Raw genomic sequence first — 20,300 nt, forward strand, 5'->3', positions numbered from 1 at the left:
GTTTCTGGATAGACTTCATGGCAGCCATAATCATGTCAAATAAAACAGGACAATCAGCACATTTTCTAATCACCCTGCTCAAGCTGGAAAGAGTCTTGTATTATAGACTAGTTAATTTATCTAAAGTCTTCAACAGCTTAAAGTCTGATTCAGATGTAATGAAAAATATTATTAGCATTACTGATTTCACAAATGTCACCTGTTTAGTATGTCCATACTTCAAAACCTGCCTTAAAGACCACATTACTTTCTACCTGGAAATATATTTTAAGAAATTATAGTCAATAATCAGAACTGTTGTTTTCATGGTCAAAACCAACTTCGATAATTTTTATCTTGCCTTTATCTTACCTTATTGTGTAATTCATGGTCTTCTTTTGAGAAACTGAAATCACAGTCTGTAGGGCAGGGACTAATTTTATTAGAAATGCTTCCTAGGGTTAAAGACAAAAGGTGGAACAAAAATTATAGATTTTTACATCAGAGGACATGTAAGCTTACACTGCTGAAATCTAAGAGTTTATATAAAGGCTGACACATGGGGGTGAAAGAAATAATTCTCTGAGTTATTACATGCTCCTGGTTTTAATTCAGTCAATGCATGAACCTCAAGTAGAACCCTACACCATGGGGATGCAATTTACAAGGAGCAGCTGTGTGTGATCTGCTTTCTCCCCTCATCCGGGTAGGATTCTCTATCCTCAGCTCTGTTTCTGTGATCAAGCTTACAAAGACATTTCTCCGTGCCGCACCCCAGCGTTCCAATATCAAGCCTTGATACTAGAAAGTTCAGTTATCTATGTGTCCCCAGCTCTTCCCGCCTGAGCAACTTTTATCATCTTTTGCACGACTTATTTTATGTCAGGGTTTCTCCACCTCAGCATGAACCACATTTTGGATTGGAGAATTCTTTTTTTTTTTTTGCAGGGGCTGTCCTGTTTTTATAGAATGTTTAGCCCCATTTCTGGCCTCTATCTGCTAAACCCCAGCAGTGCCCTCTACCTGAAATAGATTGCCTCCTCAACAAGTCTTTCTTAAATTACAAAGATACTATCAATACATAAGCAGGCATTAATTTAGCTTTATGCCTCTCGATCCATTGGCTTGAGCTCTCCCTTCAATGACTCTCTATGCTAAACCCTCTCCCCAGCATCTTGTGACAAATACTCTGGTCCAGAGATTGGAGTTCCTCAATAGAGCCACAGACTTGACCAAGAGGTGGACCCAAAAACATTTTCTGAAAAGATGACATGGATCCATGAGCAGCCACCGCCTTGCACCCTGTCCTCTTCTTCCCCTCTAGAGATCGAGTACTGCCAATCTCAACCCTTTGGAATTGCTTTTGGGAACATTTTTATTTATTTATTTTTTCTTTTTTTTTAATTTTATTTTTAAACTTTACATAATTGTATTAGTTTTGCCAAATATCAAAATGAATCCGCCACAGGTATACATGTGTTCCCCATCCTGAACCCTCCTCCCTCCTCCCTCCCCATTCCATCCCTCTGGGTCGTCCCAGTGCACCAGCCCCAAGCATCCAGTATCGTGCATCGAACCTGGACTGGCGACTCGTTTCATACATGATATTTTACATGTTTCAATGCCATTCTCCCAAATCTTCCCACCCTCTCCCTCTCCCACAGAGTCCATAAGACTGTTCTATACATCAGTGTCTCTTTTGCTGTCTCGTACACAGGGTTATTGTTACCATCTTTCTAAATTCCATATATATGCGTTAGTATACTGTATTGGTGTTTTTCTTTCTGGCTTACTTCACTCTGTATAATAGGCTCCAGTTTCATCCACCTCATTAGAACTGATTCAAATGTATTCTTTTTAATGGCTAAGTAATACTCCATTGTGTATATGTACCACGGCTTTCTTATCCATTCATCTGCTGATGGGCATCTCGGTTGCTTCCATGTCCTGGCTATTATAAACAGTGCTGTGATGAACATTGGGGTACACGTGTCTCTTTCCCTTCTGGTTTCCTCAGTGTGTATGCCCAGCAGTGGGATTGCTGGATCATAAGGCAGTTCTATTTCCAGCTTTTTAAGGAATCTCCACACTGTTCTCCATAGTGGCTGTACTAGTTTGCATTCCCACCAACAGTGGAAGAGGGTTCCCTTTTCTCCACACCCTCTCCAGCATTTATTACTTGTAGACTTTTGGATCGCAGCCATTCTGACTGGTGTGAAATGGTACCTCATAGTGGTTTTGATTTGCATTTCTCTGATAATGAGTGATGTTGAGCATCTTTTCGTGTGTTTGTTAGCCATCTGTATGTCTTCTTTGGAGAAATGTCTGTTTAGTTCTTTGGCCCATTTTTGATTGGGTCATTTATTTTTCTGGAGTTGAGCTGTAGGAGTTGCTTGTATATTCTCGAGATTAGTTGTTTGTCAGTTGCTTCATTTGCTATTATCTTCTCCCATTCTGAAGGCTGTCTTTTCACCTTGCTAATAGTTTCCTTTGATGTGCAGAAGCTTTTAAGGTTAAGTAGGTCCCATTTGTTTATTTTTGCTTTTATTTCCAATATTCTGGGAGGTGGGTCATAGAGGATCCTGCTGTGATGTATGTCAGAGAGTGTTTTGCCTATGTTCTCCTCTAGGAGTTTTATAGTTTCTGGTCTTACGTTGAGATCTTTAATCCATTTTGAGTTTATTTTTGTGTATGGTGTTAGAAAGTGTTCTAGTTTCATTCTTCTACAAGTGGTTGACCAGATTTCCCAGCACCACTTGTTAAAGAGATTGTCTTTAATCCATTGTATATTCTGGCCTCCTTTGTCAAAGATAAGGTGTCCATATGTGCGTGGATTTATCTCTGGGCTTTCTATTTTGTTCCATTGATCTATATTTCTGTCTTTGTGCCAGTACCATACTGTCCTGATAACTGTGGCTTTGTAGTAGAGCCTGAAGTCAGGTAGGTTGATTCCTCCAGTTCCATTCTTCTTTCTCAAGATGGGAACATTTTTAGATGAATTTTCCATAGTGTAAAATTTTGAGGACATGGTCTCCATGTCTGCATCCTTTGGAAAACTGTTCCTCCCTGAAGATGGCCCAGCTAGCCTAATGAAAATTCTCTAGGTTTTTTTTTTTTTAATAGTGCCAATCTACTGAAGAAAAATTCTTTTAGTTTTTCCTCATCTGAAAATATCTTTATATCAACCTCAATTTTTGAGAGGTTTTTTGCTATATGCAGATTTTTGAATTGACATTTTTTTAGCATTTTAATATGTCATTACACTGACTTCTGGTCTCCATTGTTTCAGATGATAATGTCAGCTATTTTTCAGATCATTGTTCCCCTAGATAGAATGTGTTTTTTAAAAAAGAAAAACAACACTTTAACTTTCGATTATGATGTTCTTAAGTGCAATTTCCCTTGCATTTATTCTTTTGAGGTTCACTGAGGGTATTCAATCTATGAGCCAATATATTCTTTAAAATATGGGGAATTTCCAATCACTACTTGTTTAATACATTTTTTCTTCCATATTATTACCCTCTTTCTTTACATAAAACTCTCACTACAAGGGTGCAAAACTCTGTGCTATGACCTCCTGGATCTCTGAGTTCCTCTTCATTTTTCTTCCAGCTTTTTATTTTCTGCATTTCATATCAGTAAATTTCTTTTAATTCTTGGGTTTTCCCTCCTGTAATTTCCATTTGGTTATGTTTTTTATAGTGTCCACATTTCTGCTAAGATAATCTGACTAATCATTCATTAAAAACATATTTTCCTTTAATAGTTTGCAGGTAGTTGTTTTTTTCAACTTATGAGTATATTTATAATGGATAGTTTAATGGCTTTTCCCAGTAAACTTAATATCTGAATTATCTTACAGTCATTGCTATTCACTTTTCCCCTAAGGTTTATATTCTCCTGTTTTTTGCATGTCTAAGTATTATACGTTATACAATATAATGGGCATTGTAGAAAACTCTAGATTCTGTTATCTTTCTTGAAAAAGTGTTGATAGTTTTTCCTACTAGACAGTTCAATTACTGGCTAATTCCATTAAACTCATGTAGGCTTAAATTTCAGAGAGGGCAATGGCACCCCACTCCAGTACTCTTGCCTGGAAAATCCCATGGATGGAGGAGCCTGATGGGCTGCAGTCCATAGGGTCGCTGAGAGTCGGGCATGACTGAGCAACTTCACTTTCACTTTTCACTTTCATGCATTGGAGAAGGAAATGGCAACCCACTCCAGTGTTATTGCCTGGAGAATCCCAGGGACAGAGGAGCCTAGTGGGCTGCTGTCTATGGGGTCGCACAGAGTCAGACACGACTGAAGCGACTTAGCAGCAGCAGCAGCAGGCTTAAATTTATATTTTGTTTAAGCATGTCTGTAAAACATGTTTCCAAGTCACGCTAACTTACCAGGACTCAACCTCAAGACTCTAACTCCTCTGCTTCTCTTGTCAGAACTTTGTTTTTGGCTTTTGTGGGGGCAGATTTAAAGTAAGTCTCTCAAGAGTGTGGTCTTTATTCCTAACATGCAGACTTCTAGCATCTCAATTTGCCCTCAAATTGAAAATGAGGTATTAACATGGCTCTCCTGACTTAAATGCGACCTCTGCTCCAGCTCTATTATTTCTGTTCTATTCCCAGGTCCATAGTCGTTACTTAGCAGAGCCTCCATCAGTCTAACTGGTCATGTACCCTCAGCCAAGGACTCATGGGTTGGGGGTGGTCCCTAAATGACTCCTGAGTTCCTCTCTGCACACCTCCCTGCTCTCTCTCACTCTACACATTCTAAACTTTGTCTCCTCAGCTCAGGGGAACTTTCTCTACCTGGATTTCACTTCACTATTTTAGAGTCAGAATTTTTGCCCACGTAGACAACTGGGGTTTTCCTCAAGAGTTTCTTTTCTCTCTGGGATCAGCAAGTCTTGTGTTTCGTAATGGCCCATGCTCCATGACAATTAAAACATTAAAATGCTTCATATCTTCTCTGCAGTTTAATGGTTGATTATAAATGAATCAGTCTGGTACCAGCTACTCTGCCATAGTTAAAACTGGAAGTTGCAGTGTGGTTTATTTTTTAATTAAATGTAGAATTGGATACATAAATTTGTCACAGGGGCTTCCCTGGTTGCTCAGTGGTAAAGAATCTGCCTTTCAATGCAGGAGACGTAGGTTCAATTCCTGGGTCTGGAAGATGCTCTAGAGAAGGAAATGACAACCCACTCCAGTATTCTTGCCTGGGAAGTCCCACGGACAGAGAAGCCTGGCGGGTTACAGTCCGTGGGGTCACAAGTAGGACATGACTTAGAGACTGAACAGCAACAAAACTAGCACCTGTGTTAGTAATACAGATATAGGTTAATTACTTTGAAAGTCCACTTTATTCTATGGAACCTCTATGCAATTTAATTATTGGATCATTTTATACTGAGAAAAAGATAAAATGTTTACAAATAACAGTAACCTGCTGATGCCTTTGGAATGTGTCAGCTGGGATCACCCAGAAAAAAATAAATGAAGCAGTCATATTTTTAATAAAGCATGAGGTGCACAAGGAACACACTTGTCAAAACTGTATAATGTTTCAGTGCCCTATATATATATATAGGTGCACATGTTTATAAAAGTGGGCTTTCCCTGTGTTGTGTTAATCTTTTTTACTTGGCACATTTATAATGGTTTTTCCAAATGACCTTTGTAAAATTAATCAAGGATCTGACACTGTCCTTTGGAGAAATACAAAGAAAGAATGCTGCTTATAATAATGTTTGCATGAAAAACAGCCAGAAAATGACAAAACAAAGAAAACACAAATACTGAAAAACATTAGAGCCAGAAAGTGGAACTAACTGAAAAATGTTGCCTTTTCATCAGTAATATTTTTGTGGCTCTCTGAGATTTTATTTTCCTTTTATTTTCTAAACCATTGTTTTTATTACTAGAGATCAGATGTATTTCTCAAAACAATTTGCTAAGTAAAATATTCCAGTTTTTCAAGGGCTCTAATAGTGTGAAGCATCTCAAATTAAACATTAATAAAATGTACAGAAAGCATGTGTAAAAAGTACAAATACAGAAAACCTAGAAAAATGCCTGCAATTAGACAGGATGGAAATCCAAAAAGAAATTAAATGTAGTTGTAATAAATTTCCTATTCTTTTCTTTGAGAAAATTACTACTGAAGTGAGGAATTTTTTTCCTCCTGTAATTTAAATGTTAAACTACCAGATGTGTGTCTTATGCTTGAAGAGTTGAAGCTTTGCATTATTTAGCATATTAAGAATCACAGAATTTTAAAAAGGGCTCCTTTATTGCCTGGAGGTTCTAATTAAGTAAACCTTAGCCTGGTACATTTAAAACTTGCAATACAAGAGATTTTGCTCTTTTTTTTCCTCCATAGTCAAGTCACATCTATATAATAAATATGGAAAATCTAAGATGATATAATTTTTCTTTTGCTTGAAGAATTAAAGCTATCTATTATTTTAAGAAGTTTTTAATAGAGGCCAGCAATCTAGAAGACAACTCAAGATTCAAAATACTTTTTAATCATTGCAAGTTGCTTTCCTTATTTATACCAAAGAATGTGTGTTTCATAAAGGCAATTCTATACCATCAATCTTACTCTCTCTCCCTTACTTACTCTGCCTCTGCTAAGACCTCAACTACTCCTCCCCTGTTAGACAAAGACAATGCTAAGAAGCAACAAGAAGATCATAGATTTTATATGGATATTATGTTTTCGTACATTTCTCCATGTGTGCTTATCTGTGGTAAATATCTGATCACACAGCACTAATTAGCTCTCCTTTCAGCAGTTTGTGAAGTTTCAGCAGCTAAAGCAAAAACCATAATCAGATGGAAGCTCTATGGGTACCCAACATTCATAAATCATTCCCTTAAATACAGTTATTTTTGCCATTTTACAAAATGTCAAAGGTGTCAACTCTGTCCAAATATACCGCTTAACAGTAACTATTTTAGTAAATTGACTTGAAATGCATTCAGCTTACTGACAGTTAGAAGCACATAATCTAGTTCACAGTACAAATGAATAGTTTAAAGGCCAAAATCAGCACCAAAGTATGAATTTTCAATGACACGTTGCAATGGACATGGCTGCAACCACAGACCAAAATCTTAGCATTGTTTATCTACAGCAGAAACAGATGGTCAATTTTTTCTGAATCCTGGTTGTTCATATCTGGTTTCCAGTTAAGACAGTAAATTTTAACCACTTTCAAAATAATGGATGAATATCTATTTGAGGATGTTAACAGCGAATAATCAGAAACTACATTAATGCAGGTGATGAGTTGATACCATTGTCTGCCAGCATGTATGGTTTGAACCTATAAACAGTAACTTCTTGGATGCTGCCAACATAAACAGACAAATGTTGGCCATCATGTCAAGGAGCAAATTCCATCTTTTCTTCATGGGAAGAAACAAATGAACAAACTGATCTTCAAACATGTAACTGTTGACAAAGGGCATGTACCAGAGAATTGGAGTTTAGATTCAGTTTAGTCACTCAGTCGTGTCCAACTCTTTGCGACCCAATGGACTGCAGCCTGCCAGGCCTCCCTGTCCATCACCAACTCCTGGAGTTCATTCAAACTCATATCCATTGAGTCGGTGATGCCATCCAACCATCTCATCCTCTGTCGTCCCCTTTTCCTCCTGTGCGCAATCTTTCCCAGCATCAAGGTCTTTTCAAATGAGTCAGCTCTTTGCATCAGGTGGCCAAAGTACTGGAGTTTCAGTTTCAACATCAGTCCTTCCAATGATTTAGTGAGGATTATCCTATCTAAAGGCTTCCGAGGTGGCATGAAGTGTTAGTTGGTCAGTTGTGTCCGACTCTTGGGGATCCCATGGATGGTAGCCCACCAGGCTCCTCTGTTCATGGGATTCTTCAGGCAAGAATACTGGAATGGGTTGTCATGCCCTCCTCCAAGGTATCTTCCCAACCAAGGGATCAAACCCAGGTCTCCTGCATTGCAGGAGGATTCTTTACCATCTGAGCCACCAGAGAAGCCCTTCCCAGATGACACAGTTGCTAAAGAATCCACCTGCCAAGACAGGAGACCCAAAAGATGCAGGTTGATTCCTGGATTGAGACGATCCCCTGAAGTAGGAAATGGCAACCCACTCCAATATTTTTGCCTGGAAAATTCCTTGGACAGAGGAGCCCAGTGGGCTACAGTCCATGGGGTCGCAAAGGAGTCAAACACAACTGAATGCACACACACACATTCTCCCTGAAGCCTAAAATATTTGGTGAAAGGCAAAGTGCCCATACTATTTTATGAGTTGATTTCTTAGAAGTGTTAAGAAGCTTAATGAAATCATGTTTGGGGATTTTTAATATTAGCAGCAACAGGAATGCTACCAAACTATGCCCACTTTCACTTCTACTCAAACCGCTAAGCCTTAACCTGTCCACATAGAACCTCAACCCATGTGACACTTTGATACCACTTACAAAGACCAACAGTTAGTTGATTGATAATAATACAGCATATTTTATACAGCATTTTTCAATTTATTAAAACAGTATTTTTCAGATTTATATATGTTACTGATTTAATTCATATAAATTTGGTTAATTTTATTGCCAGCAGAAAACTATAAATATTTCTGCTATCATATCAACCAATAGTGATCTCTGAGCATTTTACATTTGCAGAATATAAAAATAGATTCACACATGCATGTCTTGCCTAATAAAATATTATTATAATATAAGAGCAGGGAGATATTTGGTTATTTTTTCCCAAGAATAATTTTTAAATATCACCCATTTCTGCCATCCTTAAAAAGACTGAATCTTTTTATGGAAGTTAGCTTCTTTCCCCCTTATTTTTAAAAATATTAAACTCTTTATCTTAAGCCCAATGAAAGAATTCAGAAATTTTAATATGCTGCTCATGAGCTTTCCTTGGTTATCATCAACTGACATTTTCATTGAACTTAGAACACCCAAAGCTACTGAGAATAATAAATTATTTTTTCCACTAGTAAGTCCCTATTATTAAGAAAAGATTGCCCAGTACTGAAACTAAGTAGGATATAGACAGAGCCAAGTGTGTTTTCCACATTATAATAACTAACTCAATAACACAGGGTGATTTGGTGAGCACCTACTTACTCCTTCTATTACGCTTCACATAAGTTGTTACTGATCCTCAAGCAGAGCCTGTTATCTCCCCTTTAAAGGTGACAAAGCAAAGAATCACAGGTTGAGGAACTTGACAAAGGGCGTTAAATAGAAGGACTCCAGGATGTGAATATAAGGCCCTCTGACCCCCATGTCCACGTTCTATTTCCCCCCAAAAATGTGCAGAGATCGGCGTTCTCTGTCAGTTTCTTTCTTGCACATTCCCAGTAGGTAGACAGATATTAGGGGTGCTTATCTCAAAAAGGAAAACAAATACAAACTTTGACTCAACATCCCATCTGCTGACTTTTAGCTATTCATACGAGGGAGAAAAGGAATAATAAAATCTTGAAGAAAAATGATGCTTATAGCTAACATTTTTTAGTTCATACTATGTACCAGGCTTTACGTACCAGGTTCAATGTCCCAAATTGGTTACTAATTTTAAACTCTTCTTCTCAAAACTATATTAAAACACTTCAGTGAGTACTAAATTATACCAATTCAAATGTTACTTCCTTCTTTGAGGGTATCACATTAAGAAAAGTTAAGCAGCCACAGAAAGACAAGTATTATACGGTTCCGCTTTATATTAGGGAATTAGAACAGCCAAATTCAGAGAGACGGAAAGTAGAAATGGTGATTGCCAGGGCCTGGAAATAGGGAGAAATGGAAAGTTATTGTTTAATGGCTACAGAGTTTAGCTTTGACAAATTGAGAAAATTCTGGAGATGGAAGAAGATGACAGTGATACAGCATTGTGAATATACTATATAATGTCACTGAACAGTATGTTTAAAAATGGTTAAAATGGTGAATTGTGTATTATCTTTATTTTACCACCATTAAAAAAAAATGTTTACTTCCATATTCCTCAATCCCTAAATGAAATGCTGAAAAAACTTTTAAATGCTGTAAGACCACCTAAACAAAACCGAAAATTCAGAGGATTTCCAGTTGGGAGCAAATGGCATACCCTTGTTTCTCCCTTCTCCTCTCTAAGTATAAGTATAAACCCTGGACATAAAATAGGAGGAAGACAAAGGAAAATCTGAAAGATATAAAGAGGAGGGAAAGGTGATAAGGGACCCCAGAGGTGGAACAGCAGTATAGGATAGGGCATCTTATGTGCCCCCTGACCTCACCAACAGAGGAAAGTAATCCTGACCCAGCATCTCCAGCTCCCTCCTATCAGCAAATAGTGGTCTAGAAAGGAAGTCCCACCAATAACATCAGGTGAGTCCAGCAGCAGGGAGAACAAGACAGACCAGAGCCTACTGGAATTAGCAACCACATGATGCTGTCTCCTCCTCTGCTGCCTGAAACAGCCCTCCTCCTGCCAGGAGACAACAAACAGGTGGCTAAGTGGCATCAGCAGGGGGATTCCACCACAACTAACTCCTAGACCAGGAAGATTCCCTACATCCTGAGGCTGGGGACTCCCTTCCCCACCCAAAGGCACCGGGTGGCCAGCCCTGGGGAAGCCCCTTCTATCCGCCCAGGCATCCACCAGGGTCCAGGGGGTGCCCCAGATACACAAGCTGAATCATGCAGACCAACACAGCAGATTTTTCAACTGCTGAGAGAAAAAAAAATTATCAACTACAAATATCAATGGGCATGAGTTTGAGTAAACTCTGGGAGTTGGTGATGGACAGGGAGGCTTGGCAAGCTGCAGTCCATGGGGTCACAAACAGTCGGACATGACTGAGCGACTGAACTGAACCAAACAAATCCTATATCCAGTGATTATCTTTCAGGATAGAAGACAAAATACATTCTCAAATGAAAGGAAACTGAAAGAATTTGTTGCTAGACCTTCCCTTAAATAATGGCTAAAGGAAGCTCTTCAAACCAAAAGGAAATTGTAAAAGAAGAAATCTTGGAGCAACTGGAAGGGAAAAAATGGGAGAAATCCAGACAGAGCCTCAAATGTGAGTAAATACAATACACTCTTTATTCCCTCAGTGGTTTTAAAAATCATATATGATGATTGGAACAAAAACTATAACACCACATGTACCCAAGACAATGATATTTAAAAGTGGGGAGGGTAAAGGGGCTGAAATGGAAGTGAACTATGTATGTTTGACTCAAAATGTAGAATATTGACACCCATGGATATTGCCATACCCAGAGCAACTGCTATGAAAACTACACAAGAGATTTGTTCAAAAATTATAATCAAATCAAGATGGAATCCTAAAAATATTCAAGTAATACACAAGAAGGTAAGAGGAACAGAAGATGAGAAACAAGAGAAAGTCAGAAAATAAATACTATAATATCAAACTTAGTCTGAACATACTCATAATTACCTTCAATGCAAATGCTCTGACTATACCAATTAAAAGTCAGATGTTGCAGAGTGAATTTTAAAATATGGCTTAATTATATGCTATTTATCCCAAAAAAAGTACTTCAAATTCAATGACAGACTAAAAGTTTAAATGCTAAGATGTCAACATTGACGATTAGACTGATTTTTCTAAGAAGCTGAGTTGCACTACCTGAAGGGATGATTTCTTTCCTATCTCATTCTAAAGGAAATATTGACCTATTTGACTCAAAATTCCATTTTTCTAATTTATATTTCTTATTTCTTATTCCCAGATGGTGTTAGTGGTAAAGAACCCACCTACCAAGGCAGGAGACATAAGAGACGTGGGTTCGATTCCTGGCTTGGGGAGACCCCTCTGGAGGAGGAAGTGGCAACCCACTCCAGTATTCTTGCCTGGGGAAATCCCATGGACAGAGGAGTCAAATCTAAGGGATTCTTGCCCACAGTAGTAGATATAATGGTCATCTGAGTTAAATTCACCCGTTCCAGTCCATTTTAGTTTGCTGATTCCTCAAATGTCAACGTTCACTCTTGCCATCTCCTGTTTGACCACTTCCAATTTTGCCTTGATTCATAGGAATTCCAGATTCCTATGCAATATTGCTCTTTACAGCATCGGACTTTACTTCCATCACCAGTCACATCCACAACTGGGTGCTGTTTTTGCTTTGGTTCCATCTCTCTGTTCTTTCTAGAGTTTTTTCTCCACTGATCTCCAGCAGCATATTGGGCATCTACCACCCTGGGGAGTTCATCTTTCAGTGTCCTATATTTTTGCCTTTTCATACTATTCATGGGGTTCAAAGGCAAGAATACCGAAGTGGTTTGCCATTCCCTTCTCCAGTGGACCACATTTTCTTAGAACTCTCCATCATGACCTGTCCATTTTGGGTGGCCCTACACAGCATGGCTCATAGTTTCATTGAGTTAGACAAGGCTGTGGTCCATGTGATCAGTTTGATTAGTTTTCTGTGATTGTGGTTTTCATCTGTCTGCCCTGTGATGGATAAGGATAAGAAACTTATGGAAACTTACTGATGGGAGAGACTGACTGAGGGGCCAGAGACAGGCAAGTCTTGTCACAGGTCCATAGAAAGCCTTCCTTCCTAAACTGCTGCCCCAAGAGCTTTTGCCGCAGCTAGAGAGAAGTCTGCACAGCAATGTGGACTGCCCAGCCAATAAATAAGTAAAACTATTATTTTTTTAATGTTCGAATTGTTCTGGCCTCCTAGGTCAGTTTCAGCGTCTCGCATTCAGTCAAGAACCACGACATTATTCACTGTCGATATCCACTTCTGCAATATCATTTTGCAAGGATGTCTGTCTAATACTGAGACGCTGAGTATCTGCAGATTGAGTGAGAGATTGGCAGAGGGAAAATGGGAATTATTTTCATAGACAGTACATTTTTGGAGTGATGGCTTAAAATATATGGCACACTTGCAGCCGTTCACATGTTTGCTGCAACAGATTAAGGATCACACACACACACACTTAAGATGTGTGTGTACAGGAAGGAGTGTTCATTACCCTTGTTCTAAAGATCACAGTCAGAAAAGTATCTTGAAAAAGATTTTCAACTGTTTCAAAAAGAATAATAAGTTATTTTTTTTTAAAATGACTTCATTAGTAGCTCTAAAAATATGGATAATTTGAGAAGTTTTGAAACAGTTTGTGCCCATTGACAAGAATAATAGACCAGTTTGAATGATAACACAACCCCGCTGCTTTTTTATGTTCCCTACTGCCCTGTTTAATAGCTCAGGTATAGAGGCAAAATTGACTGTGATGAATATATGAGACCAAATAAAATGCTGAGGGTGTAAAACGTCCTGAGAACACAAGTTGTAATCTGACGTTGTCGATCTAATCCACACACATCCTGTAATTAGAAACATATTGCAATGGAGCAGCAAACATACATTTGTACTTTTTCCTCGGACCTTTATTTTGATCATTCACATGTGACACATTCATTTTTATTGCCATTTCTACCTTTAAAAAAAAAAGATTTTAAAAAGGTAGTGCTAGCCTCCCCGCTCCCCCAGTGTTCTGAGCCTTTCTTAAATTATCGTTCGGTTTTCTCTGCTGAAAGGGAATAACGCAGCAAAGATTCCAACCTGCTGGAAACGTTTTCAGCTCATCTCATCTCTCTGTCCCCCAGGTCTTTCTGACACACCCTCCTCCCCGCTTTTCGCGTTAAACTGCTTCTCCACTTCCTTTACATCAGTGGGAACACTTCCCTTATGGGTGTCAGGCTCTCTCAGAGGGGTCAGGGGCTGCCCCGCAGAGGAAATGACAAGCTGTGAAATGGAAAAGAACAATTTCTTCCACATGTTCCTTTGCTCCTGGAGCAGCCGAGGTTGTCAGCTAGCATCACTTTGGAACCAAGCCGGGCTCTGCATCGTAGTCCTGTCAAAACTAATTTACAATTAAAGACCTGCATGACTGTTTAAAGCTTTCTCAATTCCAGCAGTTTTTTTTAAACGACTTGGAGATCGAAGTGGTTCAAACTAGAAACCATTTTTGCAAATAACCCGCAATGGTGAAGAAGCCTACAAAACCGAAGTTGAAAACAATTCTTTTTTTTTTTTTAACTAAATTTGTTAAAAATGCAATCCTTACTCTACCTCCAATTAACATCTGTGTGGAATTTCCCCAGCTGAGCCCCAATTTGGGGAGTTTAATGCTGCAGCTATTGGAAGTCTTATTCAGTCTGTAAATAAAGTTACAAGGTGACAACTTCATTGATCTGTAAGAAGGAAGGGAGGATGGAAGAAAGCACCAAATGCAGAAACGAAGGAGGGAAGAAGAAAAGAAGGAAGGACGGATTTACCTTGAACACTGGGTGCGTCCAAAAAATTATTTAAATTATTTAAAAATATTTTGGAGCATTTCTATGATTTTAAACCTTTTATTTTGGCCACACGGCATGCAGGATCTTAGTTCCCCAACTATGAATCAAACCTGTGCCTCCTTGCCCAAATCCATCCCTGTGTGTATCCAATAATTTCAAATATACTTTGAACCATTTTGAGCCCTTAACTTTTCTTATGGCTTTTCTTTTACCCCAAAGAAATGTGAAATTAACACGTATCTCCCCAGGTCATACCAATACGAGATTTAAATGGGATTCTATTAAAAAAGAAGTTCAGGCACGCTTCAATAGCCTTCAAAAGCTTTCTCATTTGTCTCCAGAAAGCCATGAGCTACCCTGAGCTCATGTTCTCCTCACCTAACTCATCCCACAGTGCCTCTGTAAAACCTTGAACGACAGAACTGTAGTCTAAGAACACAGTACAGGGACCTCCAGTCCTGGCGGTCCAGTGGCCAAGACTTCGCCTCCAGCACAGGCGGTGAGGGTTCGAACCCTGGTCGATGAGCTAGGATCCCACATACCTCATGGCCAGAAGACCAAACCATAAAACAGAAGCAGTATTGTAGCAAATTCGATAAACCCTTTAAAAATTGTCCTCATCAAAAAGAGAAAAAGATCTTAAAAAGAACAGAGTACATGTACATAATATGCCTCATTTTTTCATGGAATAGTATGTACCATAATATACAGCATACTTCCTGGTCTCACAGAAATTCAACGAAAAGTTTCCTTTAGCAGGTTGGTATTTCCATGCAGTTCCCCTCTCCCTGAGAATCCCACCGTGAGAAGACCAAGATGGGGAACAAATCTGATTGACAGATAGCATCCATTTCCCACCATCGCCCCCTCTCCTAACAGCCCAATCTTTGTTTCTTAGCCAAATGTGTCTATTTCACTTCTCCAAGAGTGAAGTCTCCCCCGGGTCCTGCAGGTAAACAGGGTGTTGGCCGGCCCTCCCCCCATCAAGCCAATGTGGGGACAGACATCTTAGTGGTGAGGTGGTGGGGGGCTCCGATGAACCCCTGCAGGTTGAGGGTTTGCCTCTTATTTGGGTTTATAATCGCACAGCATTTAGCAGCCTGTTTTGCTGCTGGTGGTTACACAATAAAACTCTCCTGAACTGAATTCTGCATCACAAAACACATATAGACCTTGCCAGAGACCATCGTTCATGCGATGTAGTCACGTACAAAACAAAATTGTCAAGCAGAACAAACGTTTCCCTAGTCTGCCCCCTGAAAACTAAAGCAGCCTAAACCCAAAAGTTGTATCATGGGTCTTTTGGAGGTGGGGGACTGGCCTTTTATTTTTCATAAATATTTTCTGGCCTCAGGCATCCACCGATTTGCAAGACGGATCCCCACTTAAAACATCAACTGTGGGATTAAAGTCAGAATCGCCTTCCTGTGTGTGTGTGTCTATGTGTACGTGGGTGCATACATGTATGTGCATGCACATGTGAACTGGTAAGTGAACATTAAAGTCACTTTTTCAGAATCTGGGGACTGCAGCGGATCCAGCAGGTTACATATGGAGCCTATCAATGTGGGACAGCTTGTAGAAGATCATAAACATATTTTTCAGATAGAAACTCTGCAGCCATGAACATACCACGTGCCCACCCCTCCCTAAGGTTCACTCCTTTCATTGCAAATAGCCAGAAAGCCATCAAGCCGGAGTTTAATAAACTTTTAATTTGAAATGAATTACCACATGTTGTGTTTGTTTACCCGTTATTAAATCTCCAAGCAACATATCAGTGGCAGAAACAGCATACTGTATCACAGCCCTGATAGATTAGAAAACAAACCCATGGGGGATATTAGCTGCTAATACTACATCTAGGAAGCCTCCAAGAAAAATAAGTAAATATATGCACTTGTAGCAGACACAGGCATTTGAAGAAATTTTTGTTTTGTTTTTGTATTATTCTATTCAGAATAAAGGCAGAAGTTCCCTCTGTAGTCATGGAATGTGAAACTTATATTATTAGTCTTCAACTTAGAGTGGAGCAAATGATGGTCTGCCTTTTCCAAAGCACTTTCCTAAAGTATGAAAGTGTTCCTCTCATGGTATGTAGTGTTCTCGTATTGGATATCAGTATTCATAGTTCTTGGAGTGTCACCTGTCTCCCTTTTAAGGGAAGTGGGGCAGCCTTCTAAAAGCCAAGTTCAGAACACAGGGAAGTAGGTGTGGAAAATATAGCCACAGTACCCTGAGTAAGTACTAGAAAGCACAAATGATCTGGTGAAAAAATGGTTTAAGAGTATTGCCTCTAGTCTTTCACGCCAGATCCCAAAAACAGGTTAAAAGGTCAGTATCATTGAAATATTATAACTGTTGCCACAAAACCTACTTCCACAAAAGTTAAAAATTCTAAAATAAGATTTTCAGTTCCATACTGAATCATGAAACATTAGGGGAGAAAAGGGAAGGAAGGGGAGAAGGAAGGGAGGGAGGAAGCAGAGAAGAGAAGAAAGGAAAGGAAAAAAGAAACACACGTGACATATGCACATCTTTCAGCGTCCCACAAGGTGACTTCAGAGTTGACTGGATCTTTGAATTTGGTGTTTAAACAAAAAATAACTGCATTTTTCTATTTTTTATCTAATAGAATCATAATCATGTCTTTTATATGTCTTGATTTATCCATTCTATGTTAGGAAGATGATCGTCCACCACCAGAAATGATCTGGACTTGTTCTTCTCCTACGTCTCGGATCCCCAGGTCACACACATTATAGGCTATCCTTCAATTAATTTATTTTCAGAGAATGAGGGCATCCCAAACCCTCCTGTTGGAGGGCCTGACTCATCTGGTTGGACGTAAAGACAAGAGGTGGGTAAAAGCCTTTCTCTGGCAGACAGGACTGAGTAAGACTTATGTCCAAGCATCCCGAATGTCCTCAACAGAGCAACCACGCAAAGCGTTTTGGAATGAGGCTAAATCTGCCCTTTGTATGTCTGTTTTCGCCTCTGTCCTTTTCTGGCACTCTCTGTCTTTCTTAGAATGCCAGTGATTTAGGTTCCCAACCTCTCCACATTGCCCTCTTCATGCTAAGCATATTGAACACAGCATACCCATTGTTATCCACCTATGATATCTGCACTAAGATAAAAAAATCAACCATAGTCCATTTGCTGTCCACCTGAAACTATCAGAGCATTGTTAATTGACTAACAGTTCAGTTCAGTCACTCAGTCGTATCTGACTCTTTGCAACCCCATGGACTGCAGTTGCACCAGGCTTCCCTGTCCATCACCAACTCCCAGAGCTTAGCTCAAACTCATGTCAATTGAGTCAGTGATGCCATCCAACCATCTATCTCATCCTCTGTCATCCCCTTCTCCTCCTGCCTTCAGTCTTTCCCAGCATCAGAGTCTTTTCCAGTGAGTCAGTTCTTCCAATCTGGTGGCCAAAGTATTGGAGTTTCAGCTTCAGCATCAGTCCTTCCAATGAATATTCAGGACTGATTTCCTTTATCAGCTATCAGTTCAGTTCAGTTCAGTCGCTCAGTCATGTCCGACTCTTTGTGACCCCATGAATCGCAGCACGCCAGGCCTCCCTGTCCATCACCAACTCCCGGAGTTCACTCAGACTCAAGTCCATCGAGTCAGTGATGCCATCCAGCCATCTCATCCTCTGTCATCCCCTTCTCCTCTTGCCCCCAATCCCTCCCAGCATCAGAGTCTTTTCCAATGAGTCAACTCTTCTCATGAGGTGGCCAAAGTACTGGAGTTTCAGCTTCAGCATCATTCCCTCCAAAGAAATCCCAGAGCTGATCTCCTTCAGAATGGACTGGATGGATCTCCTTACAGTCCAAGGGACTCTCAAGAGTCTTCTCCAACACCACAGTCCAAAAGCATCAATTCTTCAGTGCTCAGCCTTCTTCACAGTCCAACTCTCACATCCATACATGACCACAGGAAAAACCATGGTCTTGACTAGATGAACTTTTGTTGGCAAAGTAATGTCTCTGCTTTTGAATATGCTATCTAGGTTGGTCAGCTATACCCCAATACAAAATTAAAGTTTAAAAAAAAAAAGGAATAAAATAATGGTGGAAATTATAATAGCAACATTACATGGTTGGAATAAAGTTTTAAATTTTATTTTTATAAAATAAAAGCTGTTGATTTTTTAGGTGCATATCAATATTTTATAAAATAATTGAATTTATATTGTTTTAAATTTAGCAAAATTTCAAGACATAAAATAAGAGGTAATAAAAATTTCCTTTAATATAGCCTGCTAAAAGTTAACCTATTAAACTGAGAACAATAATAATCTTCTAAATATATTAAATTATTAAAGATCATTTAAAAACATACTCTATGAGTGTATAAATGTACTGATCACTTAATTGATCCCATAAAATAATTTAAAATTTGCTGGCATACTGAGTGCAGCATTTTCACAGCATTATCTTTTAGTATTTGAAATAGCTCAACTGGAATTCCATCACCTCCACTAGCTTTGATAGCTCCACTATCATCATCCTAAAAGATGATGCTATGAAAGTGCCACACTCAATATGCCAGCAAATTTGGAAAACTCAGCAGTGGCTACAAGAGTGGAAAAGATCAGTTTTCATTCCTATTCCAAAGAAAGGCAATGCCAAAGAATGCTCAAACTACTGCACAATTGTACTCATCTCACACTCTAGCAAAGTAATTCTCAAAATTCTCCAAGCCAGGCTTCAACAGAACATGAACCATGAACTTCCAGATGTTCAAGGTGGATTGGAAAAGGCAGAGGAACCAGAGATCAAATTGCCAACATCTGTTGCATCATCAAAAAAGCAAGAGAGCTCAAGAATAACATCTACCTCTGCTTTACTTGAGCTGTGGTTTTGGAGAAGACTCTTGAGAGTCCCTTGGACTGCAAGGAGATCCAACCAGTCCATTCTGAAGGAGATCAGCCCTGGAATTTCTTTGGAAGGAATGATGCTAAAGCTGAAACTCCAGTACTTTGGCCACCTCATGAGAAGAGTTGACTCATTGGAAAAGACTCTGATGCTGGGAGGGATTGGGGGCAGGAGGAGAAGGGGACGACAGAGGATGAGATGGCTGGATGGCATCACTGACTCAATGGACATGAGTCTGGGTGAAGTCCGGGAGTTGGTGATGGACAGGGAGGCCTGGCGTGCTGCAATTCATGGGGTCGCAAGGAGTCAGACACGACTGAGTGACTGAACTGAACTGAACTGCTTTATTGACTATGCCAAAGCCATTGACTGTGTGGACCACAACAAACCGTGGAAAATTCTTAAAGAGATGGGAATACCAGACCACCTGACCTGCCTCTTGAGAAATCTGTATGCAGGTCAGGAAGCAACAGTTAGAACTGGACATGGAACAACACACTGGTTCCAAATTGGGAAAGGAGTACATCAAGGCTGTATTTTGTCACCTTGCTTATTTAGCTAATATGCAGAATACATCATGCAAAATGCCAGGCTAGATGAAGCGCAAGATGGAATCAGAATTGCCAGGAGAAATATCAATAACCTCAGATATGCAGATGACACCACTCTTATGGCAGAAAGTAGAGAAGAACTAAAGAGTCTCTTGATGAAAGTGAAAGAGGAGAGTGAAAAAGTTGGCTTAAAACTCAACATTCAGAAAACTAAGATCATGGCATCTGGTCCCATCACTTCATGGCAAATAGATGGGAAACACTAGAAACAGTGACAGACTTTATTTTGGGAGGGCTCCAAAAATCACTGCAGTTGGTGACTGCAGCCATGAAGTTAAAAGATGGTTGCTCCTTGGAAGAAAAGCTATGACCAACCTAGACAGCATATTAAATAGCAGATATTACTTTGCCAACAAAGGTCCATCTAGTCAAAGCTATGGATTTTCCAGTGGTCATGTATGGATGTGAGAGTTGGACCATAAAGAAAGCTGAGCACCGAAAAGCTGATGCTTTTGAACTGTGGTGTTGGAGAA

The 20,300-nt window shown here is 39.5% G+C and overlaps 1 protein-coding gene across 2 annotated transcripts in view; it reads right to left on the reverse strand.

Moving 5' to 3' along the window:
* Window positions 1-20,300, reverse strand: part of LOC102395523 — a 377,402-nt gene that overhangs the window by 135,895 nt on the left and 221,207 nt on the right. The window contains exon 13 of one of the 2 annotated variants that reach the window (XM_044926869.2): window positions 359-434. In XM_044926869.2, coding sequence (XP_044782804.2) covers window positions 359-434 — 76 coding nt within the window. Of the gene's footprint in view, window positions 1-351; window positions 435-20,300 lie in introns of both variants that reach the window. The other variant, XM_044926862.2, reaches the window with a different exon arrangement.

Source organism: Bubalus bubalis, chromosome 2 (assembly GCF_019923935.1).
Source record: "Bubalus bubalis isolate 160015118507 breed Murrah chromosome 2, NDDB_SH_1, whole genome shotgun sequence".
Taxonomy (NCBI): domain Eukaryota; kingdom Metazoa; phylum Chordata; class Mammalia; order Artiodactyla; family Bovidae; genus Bubalus; species Bubalus bubalis.